The sequence below is a fragment of the Phasianus colchicus genome, chromosome 15 (genome assembly GCF_987193195.1).
Source record: "Phasianus colchicus chromosome 15, bPhaCol1.hap1.1, whole genome shotgun sequence".
Lineage (NCBI taxonomy): Eukaryota > Metazoa > Chordata > Aves > Galliformes > Phasianidae > Phasianus > Phasianus colchicus.
In genome coordinates, this window is record NC_143450.1 from 5282198 (window position 1) to 5308277 (window position 26080).

Sequence of the window (26080 nt, forward strand, 5' to 3'; positions counted from 1 at the left end):
CATAAACAATGCGACATTAAGAAACTTAGAAGCATTTCAGAAGGGGCTCATTTTTTTGAATTATATATATATATTTAAAAAAAATATATAGATAAATATACATATATATTATATATATATATACACACATTTTAAGAGTGTGAACAACAAATCAACATCTGTTTAGGTCCTACTGGAATCTAATACAAATACATCAAGTGCGTTTATTTCACCCACTTACACTTTTTGGTCCTGCTGTAACAGCAGTGCTTGCACGTTACTCAGCTGGATAACCAGTATTGCGAATTGCTTATTTTTTTCATCGTATCTGAATTGAAAAGACACCAAAAAAACCCATTAGAGAAAAGTCTGTCACAGATGCCATGAATGAGTATTCCACTTGTTTCAACAGTATTGGAAAAAGCATTACGCACTTAAAACTATAATGGGAGCATGGCCTGCCTGTAGTTTATAACAATATCGGTTTCATGTTACTTGAAATTTTGCTGCAAGAATGTGCAGCATAACTTTAGAATTCGTAGATACAATGGACTACAGATTTGTTAACACACTGATTTTTTGGAGAATCTACTTAATTGCTGTACTGAAGTAAAACAAAAAAAGTTGCGTGCAGAAATACTTGATGCAAGTATAGCAAAGACATTATGGGTAACCACTGTTTCACTGTTGATGGCCATGACATCATAGTTTTACACTTTTTTTTTTTTCTCTATTAATATATTACCTTCTACTGAATCATTTAAGGACAACACCTCTGTGCCCACCCTCCTATGCCTTACCTGCTTCTTGCGGGATTCAGGTGTGGCCAATGATTACCACTTACCCTCATCAGCTTTTGCCCCCACAAACTGCATGCTGAAGGAGACAGAGGTAACCACAATGCTTCCTTCAGTCCAGCAATGTCAGTATTCCAAATGCTACTTTGTACTGTCATACCACTATCACCAATTGATTTCTACTGACATGAACGATGACAACTGGGCCAAAGATCTCACAGAGATGAGTGTAATTGTCAGTGACAGTACAAAGACAGTGTTTGTTAATACCAGTGAGATAAGGTAAATATGGTAAGCAAACAGAACAAAGCATAAACTTGAATTTCTTCCTATAGGAAGGAAAATCCAATAAAAAGAGTGCTTACCTCATTGCAATTTGCACTCTAGCTGTCCCAACTGCTTCTGTATCATCACTGTCAAACACCATCACTTCTGATGCACACGGTCTGAGAGAAATCAAAGACAATTAAGGGCTTAATCTCCCTTTATTGAAGGTGCTACCACATAAGCAATAGAAAATCTTTTGCCTTCCATTCAGGAGTTGAGCATATAGACTTTGTAAAACTAGCATCTAGAAGAAAGCCCAATTAAAGAAGTTCAGTCACCCTTAGAGGTATGTATTATGTATTGCAGTCCTTATCAGCAGAAAGTCATATGCCTTCCCCTTTCGCTGCCAAGAAAGCCACATGACAAGCTGTGCAAAGAGAAGGCAGGGAGGGCTATTAAAGGGTTCCCTTGACAAGATTTTATTAAAGACAGCTGACTGCCCAACAGCAGAAATAAGACTTAACAGTTAAAATCCTGTCCTGCACCATGACAGCAAGCATTCTCAAGTTTGATTAGATTTAAGACATTCCTTTGTTTCTTTAACAAATCAAACTTCCCTAAGAACATTAGAAATAACAGAGTACCTTGATACGTTTTCTTTAAACCAGTCACCTGCATAGTTTTTCCTCCCAGTTCCTCCTCCAAACTTTTATGCGCTCTAAGTCCCAACAACTACATTCACCATCTAACTGGCTGAGAGACTACTCTGTAGCATGTTAAGACAGGATTAGCAAAGTGTCTCCCACATTAACTGGCAACCTTCTGCATTTCATCTACAGAGGACAAATGTATTGTTCATCCTACCCTCACTATTTCTTGTAGGAATCAAAACAATACTGCAGCCATTACAAAGGTTGCCAAGTCAACAACCCAAACATTAAGTCACATAAGACATGGATACGCATGGGAGGCATTCTCTGCTTCCCCCCCATTCTCTCTCCTCTCCCTCCCCTTGCCACAGAGCTTCCTGCCCACCGAGGGGACACAAGGGCCCTAAGATATCTCCGAGTGACTGTTTGACTTGAAACTACAAGGTCTAATTTACAAAGCATTACACAAGGGAATAGTCCTGTGAACACTGATTACTCATCTCTCTGGCGAATTCATTAGTAAAATGGATGGGAGTAGAGATCAGCTATTTTTCACACCTATAGTCATGTACAGGAAAAAAAAAGCCCCATAATATATATCTCTGTCAATAAAAACAGTAAGTCACTGTAGATAGAATCAAAACAGGTATCAATAAGAACCATATCTTTCAGTGTACTTTTTGTGTTAGCAAGCACTAAGTCCAGAACCCCAGGAGAAGCAGTAGCACACATCATTCTTAAGGTTGGTACTAAGAGATAAATATCTGCACAAGTCACGTACTGAACCCAAAACACCCAGAAACTTCATCACAGCTCAGATAGCTATAAGGTGCTTCTGTGTTCCTTCATAGCATACCAAAAGCCTTTCAGGCTGAGGGCTGTCACTGCCACCAGTAGGGCTGGATGGCAAGAGGGGTGCATTACACCTGTCAGATGGCTCTCTGCCGTCACAGCTCACCAGTGGTTTCAGAAACAGATGAGCTGTTCAAGCAGTTCTCCATGAAGAGAGAAGTGAAAACCTTGTTTCCAGCAATGGGACACGCAAGTCATGTCTGTAATCCAGTGCAACCTGCTTACAGTTTTGCTTTTTTCAGAAATATTATAGAGCCTGAGGTTGGGAATCTTAGTCATCTAATCACAAAAAACCCATCCAAGCAGCGTTATCCCAGCTGAATCCTGTGTGCAACGCTGAATCATTAGCTTCTTCCTAGAGAAAGATCTGAAGTCTACCTTTGCACAGATGCTTCATACACCCCGCTATCTCCAGCAACAGATTCATCAGACACTGCAGCTGACACACACGCCACCTTCAGCGCTGTCCCTCCAGCTGCATTTACACCTATCAGAAAAGCACAGAAGAAAACCAAAAGCAGATGTTAATGAAAATGAACTGCGTGGATCAGAAGCAGCTTTTTCCTCATTCTCCCCTTGAATTACATTTTTTTCCCCACCCCTCTTCTGGTAAACAACAGCACATTTCTGAACACAGACAGCACAAAGACAGGGTGACCTGTCTCATCAGCTCATCAGCCAGAGCGGAGTTAGTTCTTATGGAGAGTGCCAGACTGACTTGGAGAGCACACAGCTTTGAGACAACCAGAGGAACAGCACGTGGCAGTGAGGGGAGCAGGAGTTGCATAGTCAATGCCCATTTAATACCTGGGTCCTGCAGCAGAGTGCCCACAGATGGAAGCTACACTGTGCTGGCTGCAGTACCACGGCTGCCCCAAGTACCTCTGGGGATACAGGTCCTCACATGAGGGGCTTCAGAGCATTTGAAAGGCAAGGAGATTTGCAGGACAAGAGGACACAATGCGTAGAAGATATAGAGCTTCTGAACTCCCAAAAAAAGTTATACATCAATAACCAATAAAAGAGCTTCTCCTGCAAGTGAGCCTTGAGCAGGTACTAGCCCTTCTGTCCTACCATCAACAGACAGAAGCAAGGAAGGCAAATACTGGTAAGTGAACTCTGGCCAGGAAGGGATTATTTGAGGGGTATATCCTACCTGGAGGGCTTACACCATGTTCAGCTTCAAGGAGTGGGGAAAAGCAAGAAAATATACTCCCATACCCCTAAACCAACTAGGTTAGCATACAAAAGACAGAATATAAGTTTGGAAAGATAAGGTTATCTAGATACACATGGGGAGAAAATTTACAGGACTCGAGGCAGCAGACACAGAAACACAGGGAAAACAGAAGAGAAATGGAGAGAGGTAAAAGTAAAGCAAAAAGTTTTTGCATATGGATGTTGAGGAGGTGGTGCTGGTCTCTGCTGTATGGGAACTACAGACAGGACACACAGAAATGGCACAGAGCTCCCCAGTGCCAGGGGAGAGTCAGACTGGGCACGAGGGAAAACTTCTATGCAGCAAAGGTGGTCAAACACATGAACAGGCTTCCTGGAGGAATGGATGTCTCGCACCATCAGCATTCAAGAGGCATTTGGACATTAATATCCTTTAACATTTGGTTAGCTCTGGAGAAGTCATGCAGTTGGATTCAATGATCTTTAGTACGTTCCTTCCAACAACTATTCTATTCCATTTCTTGTGCTACAAAACAGGGAATGATGCACACTCAGAATTTTGGCAAATTTTGCAGACAGAAGCTTCAGCTATAGGTCTGAGAATTGGGTGTGCCAGAGCAGCTAATGAGCACTGTGGCACAACCAGCTCATCCCCCTCCAACACTGGCAGGGCCCTGGGACATCTGTTCTGTGAGTGAGGACTCACCATGCTGTCACACAGAGAGCAACAAACCCTACAGCAGAGCTGTGGGGACACACGCCTCCTGTGGGACTTTTGTCTTTCCAAAGAGATCCCTTATGAGGACCCTGAATCAATCTATTGTCTCCATCCTGTGTTTTATTACCACATTTTTTTTTTTTCCTGCACACAGTTACATAAAGCCCCATAATTAAAAATAGATTTGAAATGCACCGGTGCAAGAAGTGTGCAAGCTCAACACAGGATTGTAGACTGATAAAAAGACTTGTTCTACAATTATCAGTAGAGGGTGCTACAGGTAACACCAATATGTTGCTCATGTGTACAAGTAATATAGGCCAACTCATCCTTTTCTGTTGACAGTAGCACCAAAGGATGTTTTTTTTCCCCTCCAGAACACCCATAGAACTGCTGGACAGAAATTAATATCCAGACCTTTTCCCCAGAGGTCAAACCACATGGATAAACTTTGCCATCTATAACACAACAGATCAATCATTAACAGAAAGCAGTGGAGATGTTTCATACTGGCATTCAATTCAACCTGTTCCCTCTCACACCATGTGGGAGGGCCCGGCCCCTTGTGCTCCCCACACCCTGGCCCAGGTATGTGAGAGGCCAGGAGTATTTCCTCTTCCTTCCACACTGCTCTGTGCCCTTTTTTCCCTGGTTCCTCCCCTGCTTTCTAGTTGTTGGGGGTTTATGCACTGCTCCCTGAAATGTCAGTCCAGGAATCTTTTCATATTAAGCTTCTTTATTAAGGAGAACGCTGCAAATCGGTCTCCACATGCTTAAGCTCTTTTTCTCCTTTGATTACCAATGCCATTTAATCACTTCAGCCCAGAAAGCCTTTGCTTTTGGTAACTCCACCTGAGTATCTTGTGGTCCAGGGGAGTGAATGAATCCTGTCAGTTTCTGATCCTTGGACACATCTCAGATCTGCAACAGTTTGCAATCACTTCTTTTCCAGCCCCTTTTTGGCTTGCCAGCTTTGTAATTAAGGAAGATTAAGCCTGCCGCTATTGGAGGCCTGTTTTGTTTTTTGCTGTTTTCTGGTATCTTTTTGGGACACCTTCACCCAGGGCAGGAGCCTCTGGCACAGGCTAAAGTGCAGAAAGCTGATGGGTAAAGCCGATGGGTACTGAGATGCCAGTTGGGGCATCTCAGAAGCAGAGAGCTTCCTTGTCTGATGCTTCAGCTCCAATCCTCAGCTCCAAGATACATGAAATCCCATAGGAAAAGGCCTCGGAAGAAACAGGAACTTGTGACAACTGGAACCTGCTGCCTCACATTTGGCAAAGGTGCACTTAAAATAAAAGCAACTGGCAGAATTCTGACTCATCCTTACCCATTAAAAAACAGGGAATAGAAAGGATGCACAAACACCAAAAATACAGTGGGTATACAGACATCAGAATGCTGAAGTGTAAACCTGAATAAAGATGAAGGGGTCTCCTGAAAATGATACCATGCACCCATCCTTTCCCCCCTCACATTTCCTGTAAATCACTCAGACACTCAGCACTTTAAGACTCACACATGCACACTAGACCTGGAACTTTTTCATGTAGTTAATTAATGCAAAGTTTGGGTTGCTTATTTTAAACTGCATGTCTCAGAAGAGATGTTAATCAGAAAAGCAAATTAATGGAAGTTTGCTGGTTCTACTCCCTTCCGTATTCACAGGGTGGCTGGTAACTCTTGCTATGTTTTTTCCTCAGCTTTTTTTTATTTAATTCATACAAATAATTGTTAGTTTTCTTTTCATGCCATTTCCTCTTTTCGTGGGCTGTCACTGACGCACCACAACAAGAACTTGAAAACACATGCTTTGAACTGTCCTCACATCCATGCCATTTCCTCAAAAAACGGGATACCACCAAATTCCAAGTTTTGCTATTAGTTTCACCTAAACCACTCAGTTGTCACTCAGGTAGTAGAAGAAACCTTACATAAGCCTCAGAAGTGGCAGGGATTTTTTTTTATTTTCCTTTTTAAGAGGAAACAAAAGCAAATCTTTCAGATCCATACCGTTCAGCTCTTCTTAACAAGAACATGTGAGCATGCTTTTGCCACGAGGCCACGGACTGACCACACAGCTGCAGCCACCTCATTTTGGCTGTTATACCAAACTGCCCACAAAATGCCTGAGGAGTAAAATCTCGTCTCATTATTGCCCTGAAATAAACTACTTATGGTGATTATTTTGTCTGCTGACTGGGTAACAGTAATAATCGCTTAATCTGCTTAACACCTTAGCTTTCACTTCAACAGCCTTGACAAATCTTGAAGAGCTAAAAAGGTTAGAACTAATCAGCGTCCTGTTCTAATAGGAATAATTACTGTTTCCTACTCAAACCCATAATATCTCTTGCTTATAGCAAAACAGTAACTTAAAGGGGAAGCTCTGCATTCATGTCTTTTACCATATTTTAAATAGCACCACTTTTTCTAATGGCAACCATGACAGAAGAAAGTGATAATGTGGTGCTAGGTCCCTTTATTCATGTAGGCTTTCTTTTATAATCCTGTGCAAAACTGAAAAAACTGAACTGCCCTTTCATACATCTATAGCCAAGGAGTTCACACTGCCTTAAACCTCTTCTTTGCTACACGTCCAACTCAAGGTCTTGGAGTTGTTTTCATTGGGTTTATCCTAACTGCCAAGACACCAGCTTCAGACAGGCCCCAGCTCATGGCATTAACTGCCACTTCCTGCTTCCCCTCCACCACAGCGGGGCCATCACTCTAAAAATGGATGAATATTTCCCACCCACATATGAGCCATATGTATGCATCGGAACATTCGCACTCTTTAAATGTCTTATTTTATCATGCTTACAACCTAAACACGTTTTTGTTGCTAAGAGACCACCCCCTCAAAACAGCAGAAACTTGAGCACAGCCTTGACATGCCGGCTCAGCTAACATTAATGAATTCACTGCCACTGATTTACTGGGATCCAGAGTGAGCTGTCATGCACACTGAAGTGGCAGGGAAGGATTTTGATTATCATTTGTCTACTCTTAAGCTGAATGGCCTTCAGAGTCATCCTCAGATCTCTCCCAAAACATTTTCATCAATATGGCATTATCTGCCTCCTAATGTCAGACCTAACACAATAGACCATGCTCTGAGTAGTTAAGTGCCTAATTAACCCAGACATTCCACCACTGAAATTTATATTTGTGTATACGCACAAGTCACTAAAAACAGTCTTCTGGATGAATCATCAAATTACTGGTAATTTTGTGCACAAATTAAAATACCAAGCCTTTCTCCCAAGCAGGATGTACAAAGGAATACACTTCGCAACACAGATATCAAAATGAAGGCCAGCTTTTGTGATCCTTGCTTCTTAATGCCTTCTAAACTACATTAAAATAAACCCATACACATGCACAAAAATATTTTATTATCATACCTTGACCTAGATGTTTATCTCCTGCTCTAGGCTCTTCCAGTCTACAGTTGCCAATGTTTAGAGTGAGTTCTGAGAGATTTGTACTTATCTCTGTATCATCAAAATCCATATGGCTTGAAAAGGCATCACCAGTAAGGAGTGGGTCTATCACCAGTGGAGAGCAAGGTGGGGATGGAGAAGAGAGAGATGACCTTGGAGATAGCGATGTCATGGATTTTGGAGTACCAGACAGTGATCTCAAAGCCTGTATGCGACTGGTGGCATCTGCTTTGTGAGTTTTTGCTACTTCATTTTCATGAATAGTAGTGATACAGCCTGATGGCCGAAATCCAGTGGCTCCTTCCAAGAGCAAGTCAATCTTGTTTTGATAGTCTGAGTCCAGCTGCTCCATGTGCTCACAGTAGAGGTCAGTGAAGCTGGCAGAGGTGGATGAATCCTGGCTGGAGGTGGCAAGAGATCCTCTGCTAGATGCAAGAGAGCCAGGGCTGCTGCTTGAGGAGAGGGAAAGCATGCTGGCGGAGAGACTGAAGGAGACAAGTCAGAAAACAGTTATATTGTATTTCTTGATTTCTGAAATAGACACTAAAATATCACCAAGTCTCCAAGCGCAGACAGTGCATTTTGCTTTGTCAGCTCAGGCCATATGCATTAGCTCCATCTACCCCAGTCTAGAGCCACAGTCTACCCAGTGGAAAAGTTAGGCCACTTTTTAATAAAAATAGAGTTCAAACATTTTTGAACTCACCATTAACATTCTCCTAAGAACTCCTGTTCAGCCAAAGCAATACTGAAACAGTTTTGAAGCAATCAGAAATTAGTGACAACATTCTCCTCCCATTTCTGTTTGGAAAAATCTGTGGTAGCTGTTAATCTCCAAAGACCACCACATTAAAAAAAAAAATTAAAAAAAAAAAAAGCAAGGTCATGCAAGCAGATCAAGTTATTGCATCCGTCTGTCCATACAGAAGAAAGTTTCCATTCACCTCAATCTTGGAACTCAGCTCAAAAGGACAATATCAGCTGCCTGGAACTTGTCCTTCAACACGTTGTGCAGCACTTTCCAGAACACTGGAAGGATTTATCTACACGAAAGGCTGCTACATGGACTCCAGGACCGTAAGAACAAAGGTAAGAATTGGGGCTGAACTATGAAATTAGTCACTAATTATTTTTCCCTAGAGACCTAATAACAAAATATAACAGTAAAATTAGTTTTGAGCAAGTGCTTAGACCTCTGGTACTATGTATACCATCTTTAGAAATTCCATTTCAATCAATTCCACTGCTTCAGATAATAAATACCTCATTTACCGCTGACTGTCTAAGGACCTCTTAATCGTTACTTTAGACACAAATTAGCTATTAAAAATACCTCTGTATATGTGCAAGTGGCTTTGGCTTAAGTTGTCTCATGGAAAAACAGTGAGGATGTTAATAAGCCTAATAATTCATTATTTGTGGGAACAAACTAGAAGCTTTATCATAATATTATGTCTATGACCTCACAAGAAAAAGAATCCAGTATATTTTTGGCACAGAATGTCTTCCTTTGTATGGAAGATATGCACTGCACCATGTTTGTTAAAAAAAACACACCCTTGGGTGAAACAATTGAGATGCGATAAACATTTCTGCATTTAGCAATATATGTAAATCTGTTAAAGGCTACTGAATCCAGAGCTTTTTAGTTCCTCTCTAAAAAACGGAGCGGGTTTCTTTGTTTCTGTTCTAAATTAACCTCGTCCTTATCAACCAACTGGTCTCAACTTCACTTTGTGCATACCTTTGAATGGCAGACATTTCGTATTATAGGGTTAATAGCAAAGGCTTATTCTTATGAAGGAGCATGCCAAGAACACTGAGAACATAGTTAGGAAAAATTAGTTTCACATGCTTCTTGGTCACCTCAAAAGATCCCTGATCAGCTAGAAGAAACCAAAATGATGCAGCTCCACTGCACAAGAACATCACAGATAGCTATTCTCCATGGTGGCTTATTTACAAATCAGTCTTGCACTATGATTTTTTTCCAGTCTTTTCGGTATCATCTTCACAACATGAAACAGAATCCAAGTGGAACAGAAGCTACAAACAGAATAAATTCAGTACAAATAGAAAAAACCTCAACCAAAGAAAAAAACCCACCGAACACTCTTTCTAATCAAAAGGCTAAAGACATAGTTGCCACTTATAGAGATTTGACTTTATGGCTTACAGACATGCATTTGTCTCTGAAAAGAGTAATTCCACTGCTTCCAAGAACTACAACCTACATAAGCAGACTACATTAAGATTACAGAAATATTTCTGTACACCACATTAACCACAGCAGTTTTGGGGTAACACAATACACTGCCTACGTAGCAAGCAACAGCATACTTGGAATCATAACACAGTAACATGTATTTACATTTTTAAGATACATTTCACTTGCTGTGTTGATATTAAGCTGTCTTTAACATACATACTAATAAAACAGCTCCAAACATTTGCAAGTCCTATGTCAGAAATAAAAGGGATTGTTGGAACTCACTTTGTTCTCAGAAGCACCGTCACAAAGACACTTATCGCCTTCTAAATGCCTATCTAAATCGAGTGGGACACATAATCCTCAAGGTTCCTCTTTCTACTGACTACAGGGGAATCCCAGGCATCTTAGGCAACTACTTACCGCAAGTCTTTAAAGATCACTGGGCTGGGAGATGAAGTTGTTAGGAGAGAAAAGGCAGTTACACCACGTGCAGTTAAAGAACCAACAACTTCTGTTAAAGGTTACATACCTCTTCAGCTGGGTGTGCAACATGGCAACCAATCGTGTTGTTTCTTCCAGTTCTCGGACTAGCTGATTTCTTTTGCTATTCAACTTCAGTCTAAGAGAAAAGAAAAAAGATGATCTAAAACAGCATTTACAATTTAAAATGAAGAGTAAAAGGAAATTCTTTTCCTCCGGTGAAATCCTACTAAAGTTAACGACTCTGTACAACATAAAGGACAGAACTCAGTTAGGATGTGCAGTGCTTACCAACTTCCAAATTCTTACAACGAAGAACTCAATCCTGAAAACAGTCACAACAACAGAAGATTACGCGTCATAATATGAAAGTTGATGTTTCTTAGGATCAGGCCTCACAAGAAGTCTAACAGATTTTGCTTGCCGTATGATACTGCGTTCTTACAGTTACTGTGCTAATAAAGAAGTGCTTTCATTGGCTTTCAGTAAGGCTTATACGATTCAGTTGTTAACCATCTCATTATGACTTTACATGAATTAGGGGAATTTAAGAACATCTCAGTTTTATTTCACACCTGGACAGTTTGAGGCACAATATGCAGTTAGGTGCTTGTTCTCTAATTTAACAGGCCTTCAGGCACGAAATCCTTCCCAAGAAACAACTTATTTCTTCAGCACACTTGAACAGAACCATATTCCTAAAAATCACAAATGAAAATGTTCATCTTACAGCAATGCAGAGAAACATTTGGTCAACCACAGATTTTTCACGCTGGTGAAAATCCCATAGCTGAGATTCCTAGAATTTTTCCAATACGATAAAACCATAAAGCGACTACATAGAAAATCTGTGTAGTCTAGATATGAGCATGTACAGGAAATGAAAACAGAGACACACAAATGAATGCAGTACTCTTATTCCATATAAATTGAAGAGACTGCAACTAAAAATAGCATTGCCACGAGCATCCACATTAATACATCCAGACTGTAAAGCAGCTGTAGGCAGCACCTAATGCAGTATTCATCCTCAGTGTATGTTCCCACTGCAACAGAAGCAAAATTAGGGAGGATAGCTCTTATTTCTTTTAGATGGTTCAGATTCACAGGAACCGTCTATCTCCCACAGTCCTGTCAAGTACTGGTTCCTGGAGAAATCCCACACAAGGGTGTCCAGAACAAACTGAAAATTTTTTAAATTTTGAACTTTTATCTGTTGACAATTGCATGCTCCAGAGAGCAAAGCAACTGCAGCACCTGCTGTGAGGAGTTGGCTGCATACAAGAACAACATAGTAAGTTATCATTATACAAAGCTATTTAGAGTATTTTTTACTTTTTCATATAGGATCAATTTGGAGGAAGGTGCCCAAACAAGGCCTCCCCACTGGAGATGAACAACTACAGTCAGTTTCCTTTGAAAGATGATTTCAGAAATGGCCTTATTCAAGCCTGAGAGCACAGTGCTATTAGTAGCCAGCCAGGAGGTACTGCTGCTCGTTCCCGATTTCTCCCATCCAACAAAGCAAGCACTGCACCCAGCAACCTACCTCTCAGTTAGAGCTTTGCTTTGAGTGTCTCTAGCAGCCTGAAGATCTTCCTCTAAGCGCTTTCTCTCCGACTCCAGTCTCTCTACCTCTCCTCGAGTCCATTTTCTGGGGCTAATAAATCGCATTTCTTTTAAGAGCTCCTCCTTCTCATTTATTAATATTAACCGATCCCGCTCAGAATCCAGCACGCCAGGCCAGGCCTCACTGTCAAGCTTTGCCAGTTGTATTTTCAGGTTTCCTATTCTGCAGGCAAAAGAAAAAAAAAAAAGAATTATTCCAGGAGCAGTGTCTGAGCTACTGTTTCATGGATGCACAAAGATGTACCATGACCAACCACATCTTCCATAACAGTGAAGAATCTGAGCTCAGGGACAACTAACCTCACTTTTATGCTCTCTTTATAGGGGTGTTGCCAAGCACGGCTCTGACAGGGGGCCAATATGCAGAAAGGGATTTTAACTCACGTTTACTCCAATGGTAAGCCAAGGCTCTAGCTAACTAGGGGTTTCCATCAGTCAGGGAACAGCATTTAAAATTCTAAATTAAAAAAAAGTTGTCAGATACATTCTAGAGGTGTTTCACACGCCTTCGTGCCCTCACAGTGCTTAGTGTGGACAGTATCACACAGTAAGTATCTGATGTTTACTTGGTTTTATTGAAGAGAATTCGACACTCCTCACACTGAATTCAGACAAGCTGGTAAATATCACTGGTTACTCAAGAGTTTAGAAGCAAATTCTGATTTTACAGTGCGGAAGTTAATCATGTGCATTTACTACTACAATAATACAACCACTGATTCAACACTAAGCTTGATGGAAATATTTAATAGCTAGCCTTCTTCTGGCACAACAGGACGTGAGAAGTCAGAGGCGCTACAATCCCACCTAAATCAAGAATCACTTATTTGCATGAACACCAAAGCGCATTTTGATATAATGCACCATTCCAGAGTTCAGGAAGAAGTCAACTGCAACACAGATCTGTCTGACCAAGCTGTTAAGTTCCAGAAGAGGATAGCAGAGCTCACAGTGGCTGAGGCAGCAGCTCACCACAACTGTCTGCCCATTCCCTGTTTCCCAAGTATCTCTAACATTCCCTGTTTCCCAAGTATCTAAGTTGCTCTAACAATCACCTGCTTCACAATGCAGCAGAGGCAAGCAAAAAAAACCTGTGTGGGTCTGGGATCTGACAGAGTTACTGAACATAAACTGGGCACAACAAATAGGTAGGATTACTAATCTGGATGATTCTTTCCAGAATATCTTTATGCTACCGAAGTGCATAGAATGATTCCAAAACCTAACAAACCCAGTGTGAAGTGATTTGAGTAACAAAATGCAGATCTGAGCAGCAGCAGCTACACAATGGCTGAACAATGGCCTTGAAGAATAAAGCTTTGTCTCCCAAGCTCTCCATGCCAAGAGAAACTTAATCCCTACAGCAGCCTGTAAAATCAAGGTGCAAAAATTAGACTTGCCCACACTGATCTGCCTCATCCATTATGGGAAATGGGCTAGAGATTATCTTTCTGAAGAGAAGCCTCATTTTTTCTGTCAACCCACAGCAGGTTACTTATTCTAATCAAATGTCCATAATTGTTAGATATTCAACTCAACTATTTTTGTTTTCTTAGGAGCTATTCTATTTTTGAGTGCCTGATTAAGTGTAATACTGTGCTCCAATGAAGAATTAACAATGGCATTAATTCATAATCCAAGAATTCCTCTGTGCATTTTGAAGGGATATGAGTTTAAGAGGATTGGCTGGCATTAATCTGATCACTTCTGGCATATATTTGCATGGATATGGCTTTTCCACTGGAATTTGTTCTCTATGCACTTCCACGACTAGCAGTTTTGTTACATTAACCCCAGTTTTCACCCTGCTCTGTATATGGTCACTTTTCCTCCGTGTCAGTTTGTCTAGTCCAATAAGACAGTAACACTACAAAAGAAATGCTTTGCAGACTGACATTTGAGTGAAAACTCCACCCTTCAGCATCCCCTGACTGAGCCTGGACTACAGAACTGATGTGCCATGCTAGCTTTGCGTTGCAAGGAAATCAACAGTACTGGGCTGAAGTCACTACATAATATTTCTGTGTGGCTACTAGTGTAAAGAACAAGAATAAACAAGAATAAAACTTCAGTTATTAAATGATTTATTCATTGTCATATTAAGTGCTTTTAATTTTTCCCTTTGGGAAAGCTGGTATAGGCATAACACACAACATTTTTAGTCCTTTTGGAGACCACATGAAGCACGTGCATCTCCAGAAATGTTAATATACACATCCCCAGATCAGTTCTTCAGAAAAATTCAAGTGGAAGGTGCACTCAAAAAACCTGATTAGTGAAACATCCACACCATTGTTCCAATGCTTCCGTTGACATTAAAATATTCCAGTTTAGGAGAATACAGAACGTACTTTTTAAAGCCCAGAGTTATCAGCAATCACACAGCACCCAAAACGAAATTTTAGCTGCTGAAGGAATTAAAGCAGTGCGTGGAGAGCAACTGATACACAACTGAGTTAATATATTATGTCTGAAACTGCACAGAATCTGATGACGCCTATCCTTTCAGCACTGCTGCAGTAGCTATCTCCTAGTTGAGATGCAGCACTGACATGTATTTCAACATAGGTCTATTATTAGTTTCCAAACCAATTAGCCTAGAAGTTTGTCACTGCAGTCGTCCCTGGTTCCTTCTGTGCATGTTTGACACGATCTACTTTAGGGCTCTCATTGTTTCACTAAGCCATGAAAGAAAAGGACTTCATGGTAGTTGAGGGAACACGCAATTGCACTCTAATTGCTCTGCCTGGAAGAGTTCCCTTACATCTTGTGGCATTAGTCTGGTCACCTGGCAAAAGGTGTCTACTACTGTTTCTCTTCAAAACCATCAGGACCTTGTAAAATACCTAATATGACATTACATTGAGCTGAAAGCCTTAAGTGTTACCTTTCCAGACAAAGCAGAGCTAATAGGACAGAGGTGTTCCTACCATCTTGTCTCCCTTCATAAAACCTGTATGAGTAAACTGCTCTCCTCCTTTAGGTCTTGAAACATTTTAATATTCCATTTTGGAGACAGGAGATGCTAACACATCATAAAGAGCAATCTTCATAGCAGCAGAAGATTCCTTGTTAGTCACCGTATTCATAGTCATGTTTCATCTTAAAACCAGTTATGGTGTTTCTTTCTGCAGCTCCTAATGAAGACATTGCCAAAACCACGGTGCTCTTACAGATGGAGACTTTTTCATTTCAGCATTAATTATTCATTCCCTTTCAGATCAATCTTTCCTCAAAGCTTTTTTTAACAATGAAAAAAATCTATAAATTATCTAAGAGAGACACGAGGTATTAAACCTTTAAATGTAATGCTGTTGTACGTGCTGCTTCTTTACTTGAAATGAAGTATTAGCCTGCCCTTATAATGTCATTTCTTTGTAAAGAGTATATTCATTTTCTCTTCATGTTCATTTTACTCGCTTGCTCCTTGGAAAAGATACAGGCTAAAGTAAGAGGGCTCCATCTCAATCTGAAGATGTGAAGACTGTAAATTAAACTGCACTCCTGAGAAAAGCTTAAAAGTAAATAATTTTGAACACTGAAACATCCTTTTACATCAGGAGGATTAATAATTTTACTATTATCATTGATTTAAATCACAGAAAGATTTTAATCTTATGGTAGGTGTTTATCTTGGTTTGGCAAAACAGTCAGTTCTGACAAACTTTCCCTATTTAAAAAAAATGAAAGTTTCAGCTCCTGTCAACAGTGGCTGGTCACACACATTCTTTGACAACTACTACAGATACAGATCAAAATTTATGCCGCTGAGAAACATGCATGCCAGTATACTAAAATGAGAACGCTGTGAATATTCTCAGCCTTAAGCCTTATATCTGATCAGCAACTAGAGAAAAAATTCTTCTCTTTGCAAATATCCCAAGTACTGATTGTTCCACACCTTCAAAGTTACTATTCTGGAATAGGCAAGGCCCTTCAGAGCAGTTAACATCAAAAACACTACTGCTGATGGCTACACCTCTCAACAAGGACTAGCCCAGCCAAAGTCCACAGAAATAATACTGCTTCATGTTTTTTTTCATTTAAGAGTAGTATCGATCCATAAAAAAATAAAGGACCTCCTAATAAGCTGAATTAACTCTTGTCTGTACTAAAATAAGATACAGTCTAATTTTGGCAGAAGTTTTCTAAATAGGTACAATTTTAAAAAGTCTATTCTTCATTCATCTCAGATCAGAAAACAACAGTAAAAGCTTACATTTTTACAGATAAGCAGACAAGCACTCAAATTGTAGTCATTCAACCATGTCTTGGTATGCAAGGTGTGAATGCAATATTCATTCCTTCTTATCTGACCTGAAGCCATGCAAACATTCATTATATTTTGAATAAGGTAAGGAGATGCCTTTCAGTACAGCCTCCTTATTTGGAATGGAATGGGGAAGCACTGGCAACGGGCAGCAAAGCCACTTATGTCCTTACAGGTGTGGCTAGACTGAGTTCTTGATGTATTAGTCACTCCTTAGTAATTTCTAGGATGGATATTTATTTCTTAAATGATAACGTAAGCCCAGAAAACTTGTTGCCTCCCTGGCTCAAAGATCAGTGTATTTATTTAGACTGAAACCCAGAGATACTGCTAACTGGCATCTTTCCTAGTGAAATACAATTTCAAAATAAGCTGAATGACATTCAAAGGTAAAACAGACCACAGAATTACCTTCTCTTTGCTTCTTCATATCGAAGGCGCAATCTTACTTTCTCAGCCAACTGATTATTGCTGCCGGTAATAAACTAAGACAAAACAAAATCAGTAACTTAGTAACTACTCCTACTTTGACATTTTCTAATGACACTGATACTGCTGCAAGTTACACTTACTCTTATCAAACTAACTCATCAGTTATCACAGTTATACCAATCACAGAATGGGAAAATATTTTCCACAAGATTCAGCAGCTCCTTTGCCTCATTCACCACAGTGGAGTTCCTACTGCATGCATCTCAGGCTCCTACTTTCATGCACACACGAGTAGTTTTGAAATTTTAAAGTGCTGCGACACATTTGGTTGTGGATGAAGTCTTACTTTTGCTGTTAAGTCTTGGAAACAAGTGATGTCTTACCATGGCCAAATCTGAAGAGCTTTAATCACATGTGAACCCCTGATTTGAAAATGGTCACAAACATTTAAGTAAAGGCTCACAAGAGAGGCTTCTGTGATGTCTGATGTAACACACAGTGCATCTAAAGCACTGCTCAAACCCTTGCTGAGGTTGGCATAAGCCTGCCAATTATCATCTTGTTGCACAAGGGAGATTGAAGGCTTGTGTAGCACTCCCTACACATGTTTAACGGCATCGAAATATCAGCACGTATGTTATCATTCTTACTTGTTAACATTTACAAGTTGAAAGCAAAATGCACTCTCTTAAGGGAAGAGTTCTCATTAGAGTTTAGTCCGTACATAGCTACGGAATCTTTCTTGTCTAGTAGCGTATCACTTATGAAGAGCTTCGGGAATATTCATGTTTCATGAAGCTACACATGCAAAGTAAAACTTTCTTTCCTTTTATTCCCACTTAGGTTGTTCTAATAGGCACAAAGCACAGGGAAACAGCAGGCTGCCTTTAGAGATGCATTAACACTGGGTGTGAAAATGAAGGTCACGTGGAAGTTTAAACCAGGAGATCATTACTTCATAGACACTCACCCATGCTTGAAACCTTATTATGGTAGTATTAGGGCAGTACTATTCCAGTTCAGAGGAATGCTTCCACATGCAATTGGTTTCTCACTTGTTACTTACATTTCCTGAAACATCTGTCTGGGAGCTGACATCCAGATACTGCCTGGGCAACGAAGGGCTTGAGCTTTCTAAGGACACACTGCTGGCCCACAGGTCTGACTGTGATCCTCTGTCATTCACGAAGCTGTCCTTTAGCCTGGCTAAACTCTGAAACCATAAAAATTCATCATATGAGCTCACTTTCACTCAAAATACCTTGGCATCTATACAGCTTGGCTGAAACTACGTGATTTAAGATCCGACTCTTCAGTGCATACAGTCAGACCCTGCAAACGTGAGAGCATTAGCATGCTCTCAAGCCCACATGTTCTCTGTTGGAGGAAACAGACCAAATGGGCCACTGTTTCTTTTAAGGTTTCTGCATATCTGCTCTTTGACAGCAGTACAGACAAGTACACTGGTTCATTCTTGATCAAGAAACCCTGAGACAACAGCCCATCTCTAACCAAGTGTTCACTACTGTCAGCTATGCTATTTTGTATTTCTTATTTCCAAAATCTGAAGATTAAGGTCACAGTCCAGCCACAGTATAGATCTACTTTAGATTAATAAAAACTAAATGACATGTCTGAAAATCAAAATAATTAATATAAAGTTAAATTTAAGTAATTTAATAGGGACAAAATGCTACAAAAGCTGTTTCAGTACCTGAATGAGGTCTTGCTTTTCCTTCTCCCCCGATGTGATGGCCTTCTTGAGAGCTTTCATTTCACTTAAAATGGCTTGTGCTTCATCAAGTTTGTAGCCACCTTGAGTATCAGACATTTTCATGTCAATACTGCGTAGAAATTTGAGAAAACATCCAGTAAGCTAACATTTTAAATTAAGTGCATTATATAAATCACCCTAGACGCATACATCCTGACAATCATTTTTAAGAAAACACGCTAAGTTTGACAAAAGACAAGCAGTGATGATTGGAGTTCTTTGTTTCTCTTAAGCTACTTCACACAGAAGTACAGTAAGCATCAAAACTCTGATTTTAGCCACGCAATTGCATTGACTCTTTAGGGAGGAAAAAAAACACCAAAAAAACAGTGTTTAGACAGACTGCTATTAATTACCTTGTTTCTAAACCAGATAAGTTAACTGTATGCTAACTATATTATTTAAGGCACAGACCTCACACACTGAAATATTTAAAGGTACAAGCTAATTGCAAGCCACTTCATCCTTCCCACTTCTGAAAGGACCATTTATTGAAGTTGGCACTTGAGAAAAAACTATAGGATACTAAATCAGTGACATTACTAAATGCTGTGTGCGTATTCACAGAGAGACAAGCACCTGAAGCTTGTTCCCACCCCAATTTTTTCTATTTTATCTATTTATCTTTTTCTATCTTTATCTATTACGACAACAGGCTGTACTGTGTACATATTGACAAATATTGAGTACAACAGAATGAACCAAGATACTATCATTAAACGTGAAAATAATTTCCCCCTGAAATCAGTTCTCATCTTGCTAATCACATATAGGCACAGAACTGAAGGAACTAACCCCATGGCTATGAGTCACTCACATGCCTAAAGATCTTAGCAGCAATATATTTCAGCTTATATTCTTCAGGCAGCTATTTGTAAATGTAGAAGGGGATATACTACAAGCCAGAAGCGTTACCAAAGTAGGACCTTCAGATCTAACTTACTTCTTCAGCGTTTGAAATCCATGCTCTTTGTACTGGATTTCTTGCTTCATGTGAGCTACCTCTCTCTTTAGCTTATTGACCTGTGGGAAGTTGTTACATGTTTAGAACAATATCTCACATGGAGTATTTAGGCACAGAAGCATCCATTCAATTTTTTGTGTAGACAATATTATCTAGAAAATTTCGCAGATAATCACTCCGGCAGCAACTAACAGCTGACTGCATATTCTTCAGGACATTATCAGTGTCTAGGGATTTATCCAACACCCAGATGCCACATCATTTAATCAGGGGCTCAAGAGAAGCTCCAACCTCTTAAGCAGAAAAGGTGAGGAAAAAAAAAATTGAAAGTCAGGAATGAAACACATGTCGATTTTACTCACTGATGTTTAAAATCGTTCCAGTCATTAAAAAACGTTAAGTATCAGGGCTGGAGTTACACTGCAATAATACAAGCCATCCTCCAAGATATCAAATTAAAAGGCCTCTCTGCACGAGTAACACAGCAGGCCGATAACACATATTGTAAATCCACTGACCCTACAGCTTGTTTTATATTCCTCCACAGAGGCCAGACTGACCTACTTTACTTCAGTCCTTTCTTCTTCCCAAACCAAGCTCTGCATGAGGGAGCACACTGCCACTGCTAACAATCTGCACTGAGCTCTCGACAAAACAGCTGCCATTCTCTGGAGAGAGCTTGTAGCTCTCTGGTGCTGCAGCACACTGAGGAGAGAGCATGCAGTTAAATGGAGCAAAATGTATTATCAGCATACAAGGAAGTCTAAAGTCTATCAGGAAAACAATTGTTTCAGTCTAAGCCGGTAACATTTGAGAATTCTGATAGTTTATCTCCTAGATAACAAATGGCAAATTAGCTCTTTCAACCACTTCTGAGTCACCTTTCAATGTTTTTCACGAGGCTTGGAAATATTTGAAGTTTGCTTGTGGCAAGTGGAAATCCACTTGCACTTCTTACCCTGGATTTCGTAGTAGCAATCTCTGCTTTGAGGATCTCTGGGTCATACTTGGAACTTGACGATGAGCCAGATAGCACTAGAGCAAAACAAACACTAAATTTAGCAGCTTTACTACCCTCACCTACTCTTCTATCAGCCCTGCACTACGAATCAAGTTTACTAGAATCTCTCTTCTCACCTCTCGCATTTCCAAAAGCATTTAGCAGAACTGAAGGGAAACAGCTCTCTTCAACAAGCATAAGGATTTTTTACACTTTCTCGCTGTATAATAATCCCCTCAATATTCAGAAACAAAGGAACGCGAAAAACAAGAAAGGTGATGGCAGCCTTCTCACAGGCTTGAGGACATAACCAATCATCCAACGTGTCACACCGGATTAAATCAGTGCCCCATTAAGAGCAGAACTCTCTTCTCAGCAGCGGGTAAAACTCTTATGCTTCAGAAAGTACAGAAGTTCCCCAGTGTGCAACGTTGTTAGAAGTAGCTGCAGGCAAGGGAGTTACTTTCATCCTTGCAGCCATCATCTTATGCCATACAAAACATGGGAAAACATTACTAGTTCTTTGGTTGTATTTTTACAAATAGCACCACACTAATGCAATTCAAATTTGTAACTTACTGCTTTAATACACCAGTCAGTGCTTAGGTGGAGACCAAAAAAGACCAAAAACTTCACTTCAGACATGACAGGACCCTATTCAAATGTTAAGAACCCTTCAATGACAAGACTACTTAAATACTTTCTGACATCAGGCACAAGATTCACCACCTTTAATACATAACCCAGTGAGAGTGAAAAGACAACAGGGCAGGGTAGGGGGCTGCTTATTTGATGTGGCTGCTGAAAACAAAGTTTACAATGTAAGGATTATGAAAAAATTCCTTGCAGGAAATGCATCCTCCTCTGGACATTTTCCAGTTCCTAACCAGTAACAGCAAACAGAATCTTGGCCTTCTATAAATTTCTCTACACCTTTTTTTTTTTTTTCTTTTAAGCAATAGGCATTGATGTTTCCTGCTGTGACAGAGAATACACAGAAGAAAGCAATATTCTTCATCCTCCACTGGTGCTTCCTTTCACTTCACATCTTATACAGATTCCTGAGATCCCTGAGACAGTAAGTAAACTACCTGGGATGTTAAACTCCAAAGAGGCCTGAGAGCACTACTCAAGAGTAGCTTTCTGGCCGTGTTTCTGTATTTTGAACAGGTGGATCAAGGAACACAACATGGAATCTCATTTTATCCTCCCCCCGCAATTGTTGAAGGCCATGCTTAAAATCTGTACACCACATCCATTCACCAGGAAAACCACAGTTATAATGCTTGTAATACTATCCTTTAGCAAACAGGTGTTAAACAAGTATTGCTTAGTTTGTCTCAAAAGCAAACACACAAGTAACTTGACGTAGCGTAACGTACCAGAAGACTTTATTAAGGAACCAGCTTCAAGCATTTTACTCTCCTAGTGAGATCTAACTGAGAAAATCACTTGATAATACTCACAGCTGGTCTGAGAGCCCAGTTTGTGCTCCCAAACATCATGCAGCTGCCGGTATTCTTGCTGGGCCAATTCAAGCCTCTGCTGTTTCACTTGATAGATCTCCTTCTGTGCAGCAATTGCCTCTTGGGCCAGGATAAGATAGTCCTTCAGCATATGTTCCTGCTCCCTCCGCCATTGCACACGAGGATCTTCTATTTGTGTGGTTTCTGTAAGAAAAAAGAGGCAAGATTAATAAAAAACAGGTTTGTATTGCTGCATGGACAAGCTCCACCATCTATGGCAATATTTTAAAAATGCTTGTACCCCTTTTCCCAGTAAAAATATTGTAATAAGGACACTTACGTTTTCTTTTTGTCCCCTTAGGAAGTGATCACTGATTCACAATGCATTGTGATGATCTCTGCTATTCTGACTTGTTGTACAGAATAATACAAGCTGAAATCAACATGCAACTCACCACCACATCTGCTGTTGATAGCAACATGTTTCAGCCTCTTGAAACACCCATGCAAGCATATGCCCACGCAGACACCAGAACACCGACACTGAATGCAAGGCTTATCTTTATTGTATCCTGTTTATAACATTTCTAATGAAATAGCTCTGCTATTTCACTGATAGAAACATTTTCTGAAAATTTCATTGCCACGTGACTGTAATTGCTTTCATGCTGTCAAATACAACTCTACCTGTCTTGTTTGGCTGCAAGGTGTCTGTTATTAGCAAGAGGGAAGAAAGCCTTCTCACTCACATTCTAAAGGTAAGTACAAACAAAGTATTCCTAAGTCACAGAACACGTGTGAGAGCACCTCATACGACATTATATAAACAGCATCTCAGGAGAAGAGTAAACATTTCCCTCACTGAAAGAAAGCACAGCAGTAAATCACTGCAGAATATACGAGGTAGAGTCTGAGACAGATTTTCTTTTTGGTAACACAGGCAATGCAGTCATGGATAGCTACATCACCTTCATCTCCATTGCCCCAAAACAACAGATGCATTACTTTTAAGATTTTTAATCAGTGAAGAAGCATAAGGGCACAGACATGTAGCTTAACCCTAATATCAATACAGCAAATTTGGTATTTGCTTCTATTGTGAAGAAGTGGCCCAAATATTTTCCATTTCTCTTTCAAGGATTACATGTTCTTGCTTGGTACAGGTTCCAATGTTCATGTGACTAAGTGCTATAAGCTGTCTGAAGTACAGCGCATGAATAAGCATACCTAGTCACCACGCCATGAATGATGAATGAATAGCTGCTTGAAACTATCAGAGGGAATCTAATATGCATATCTTAAGAGGCTCTTTAAATATGTAGTTAGAGCAGTCATGGTGGAAGCTAGGATTAATTCTTCAGTGAGTCAGACATAATACTAACACTGCAATTTGCAGGACTTAGGCAAGACAACGTTTTGGCAATAACCCTAGAAGCAAAAATCAAAATGAAGAATTCTACATAAAGGATGGACACTCAACCACATTTTCACAAGCTTGTCCACGGAGGGGAAAATTAACAGGACATTTCAACAACAGGCACTTCAAATTACATAGCACAATCTAAACAAAAGCTGCAAAAGGTGGTTAGAGGAACAAAAAAATCCAAAACTTTCAGGAAACTAACACTATAGCTCATAGAATTGTTTCAGCAAAACATTGTTACAGATCCTGCTAACAAGCAGGATTTTTTACTCATTGTGAATACTGAAAAGACATCTGGAAAAAAAATGCTCCAAAATAACTTGAAGAAAAAAAAAACTGCTTTTATCAGTCAAATGTGTTCGTATCTCCCAAGAGGGAGGCTGTGGTCTTGCTTAGAGGAAGCAAAGGAAAAGTCAGGGAGACACAGCAGCTTATCCGCGGTAGGACTCTCAAAATCACATACTCCTGTCTCTGTTCTTGCCCACAAAAACCACGTTTTCCAGATAGTCATTACATACATCTAGAAATGGAGCAACTCCCTTCTCTCCGTAGTTAAGCAGAAGGTGAAGCCTGCTGCAAGTTACCCAGAGATGCCTGGATACCCCAGTCCTGACGGGCAGCTTCCCCAGACCAGACTGCATCAACGATCATCAGGAACCACAAGGCAGGACTCTTTATTTCAAGCTTAACAAATATGTTGGCAAAGTACCCATGAGTCTTCAGACCTCATTCAGGACACATGATCCTGAGTCTACCTGTACCTGTGGCTTCTTCAAGCTTGATAATGTCCAGTTTTTCCCTTGAACTAGCAGCCCGTTCTTCCTATAATTACAAGAAGGGCAGTGGAAGTTGCTGCAGGGAAATCCCTCCTTATAAGCCACCAGGATGAAGACTGTTCAAGTCTGCTGCCTCATCCTCCACTCTTCCTGCATCTCCCAGAAAGCCAGCACCTTAACTCAGTACATGGTACAGCCTGTCTGATACAAAGACTGCGTGCACACACAAAAATAAGTACAGTACTGTTCATCACAACAGCAAGGGCAGGGAGCAGAGAAGAAAACTCTAGCTTGTCTGGATCTATGTGCTACACATCTGCGTGTTCTTCTTCCACACCTTATCCTAAGCTGATGCTGCCACAGATCTCTGCACACACGCAGTTGTTCGTGCAACTCCACAATGAGCCATCCAAGAGAAAGTGCTGCCCAAAGGCACGTACCATCTGACAAAGCAAATGGCAGCCAGCTCAGAGAGGATGGAAGCACTTTTATGTCCTGAAACGGCTTCATTCCCATTTTTCCAAATATTCACCTCTTCTTAATAATCACTAAATGTATCCCTCAATGGCAGCATTAAGATTTGTGATTGTGTTTGAAAAGCCATCCATGAGCATGGTGGCCAAGAGCTCTTAGCTTGCTCTCAGCTAACAAGAAATGCAAAATACAGTTTTAAGTCAGATGCAAGAGCTATGGAAGTAAAGGTCACTGTATCATTGGATGTCTTGTGAATTTTCAATTTAGTGTTGACCTTGTCATAAATAAGTCTTCATATTTGAAGAATGTAACCTCAATATGCTTGTATCTGCAACTAGAAAGAATCTTTTCTTTGGACAAATCAAATTCCAAAGAAGTTCTTGAGGATCTGAGATACCCAAGGCTATGCACCAATACTGTCTTAGAAATGTTCTGAGTACTCAATTTAATTATATTTATTTTGCCTCTGAGGGAAAGCTAGGAGTCGTCTACATTTCACTTTAAAGGGTTCCTAGCTTTCGATTTAAACTTAGGTCTGTCCTTGAGCTTGTTTCTGATAATTAGGCTCAAATACATCAGTTCTGAAGCAAGAACCAACGTGCCTCCATCCCCTGCTGCTCCTTTCTGCACAGGGATAACCTGAGAGAGGAATAAGGTTTTGGACACTCTCCAGAGACTATTTGACACAAACCATAAAGATGAGCCTCTTTGTTAACTGAAGGTAAGAGAATATGGTTTGCTTTATCATGATTTGGATTAGAGCTGGCTTAAGAAATAGAGTAATGATTTTGTTTCTATTCTTTTTAACTTTTTAAATGAAGTTCTAGTTCAAGTACTGCAGCCTCTGGCATCTTCAAGAAGTGGAACTTTAACAGCAACTGCTGTTAAGCAGGTGTCAGCATCATTTGAAGCTACAACTGCACACCCTTGAAGCTTGTGGTTTCGAGCAGCATGGGTCAGGGATAACTGTCCTGGATGGACCACACAGAACTCAAACCCGCAGCCCAATCTTTATGCATTCACAGTGAAGTCAACTCAAATGCACAGAGAAGATCTACTGTTTGTCCTAACTACATACTGAAGCTTGTTACCTGCAAGACTCAAGAGGTCTAACAGGTATTTAAAAGCACGTAGATATTGTGCTACTGGGATGACATAAGTTCTAAATAAAAATATTTGTGTCACCATTAGATCTGTAGATGCTTAACCTTTGTATTGCAGATGGTAGGTAGTGCTCTTTGAGCATACACTTTTTCCATCTTACATTTTTAACACTCTGAAGTTGGTATAAC

At 40.2% G+C, this 26080-nt stretch overlaps 1 protein-coding gene across 2 annotated transcripts in view; it reads right to left on the reverse strand.

Annotated features, from left to right (window-relative positions):
- The window catches only part of WWC1 (WW and C2 domain containing 1), a 63563-nt gene that overhangs the window by 8641 nt on the left and 28842 nt on the right, over positions 1 to 26080 (reverse strand). For both annotated transcript variants that reach the window (XM_090150630.1, XM_031598028.2), the window contains exons 3-14: positions 22116 to 22319; positions 20608 to 20684; positions 19629 to 19708; positions 18626 to 18755; positions 17978 to 18124; positions 16891 to 16964; positions 12130 to 12372; positions 10630 to 10719; positions 7850 to 8373; positions 2924 to 3032; positions 1142 to 1222; positions 221 to 307 (exon numbers count right to left, since the gene is read on the reverse strand). In XM_090150630.1, coding sequence (XP_090006756.1) covers positions 221 to 307; positions 1142 to 1222; positions 2924 to 3032; positions 7850 to 8373; positions 10630 to 10719; positions 12130 to 12372; positions 16891 to 16964; positions 17978 to 18124; positions 18626 to 18755; positions 19629 to 19708; positions 20608 to 20684; positions 22116 to 22266 — 1793 coding nt within the window. In that variant the 5' untranslated portion in view covers positions 22267 to 22319. The remainder of the gene's footprint in view (positions 1 to 220; positions 308 to 1141; positions 1223 to 2923; positions 3033 to 7849; positions 8374 to 10629; positions 10720 to 12129; positions 12373 to 16890; positions 16965 to 17977; positions 18125 to 18625; positions 18756 to 19628; positions 19709 to 20607; positions 20685 to 22115; positions 22320 to 26080) is intronic.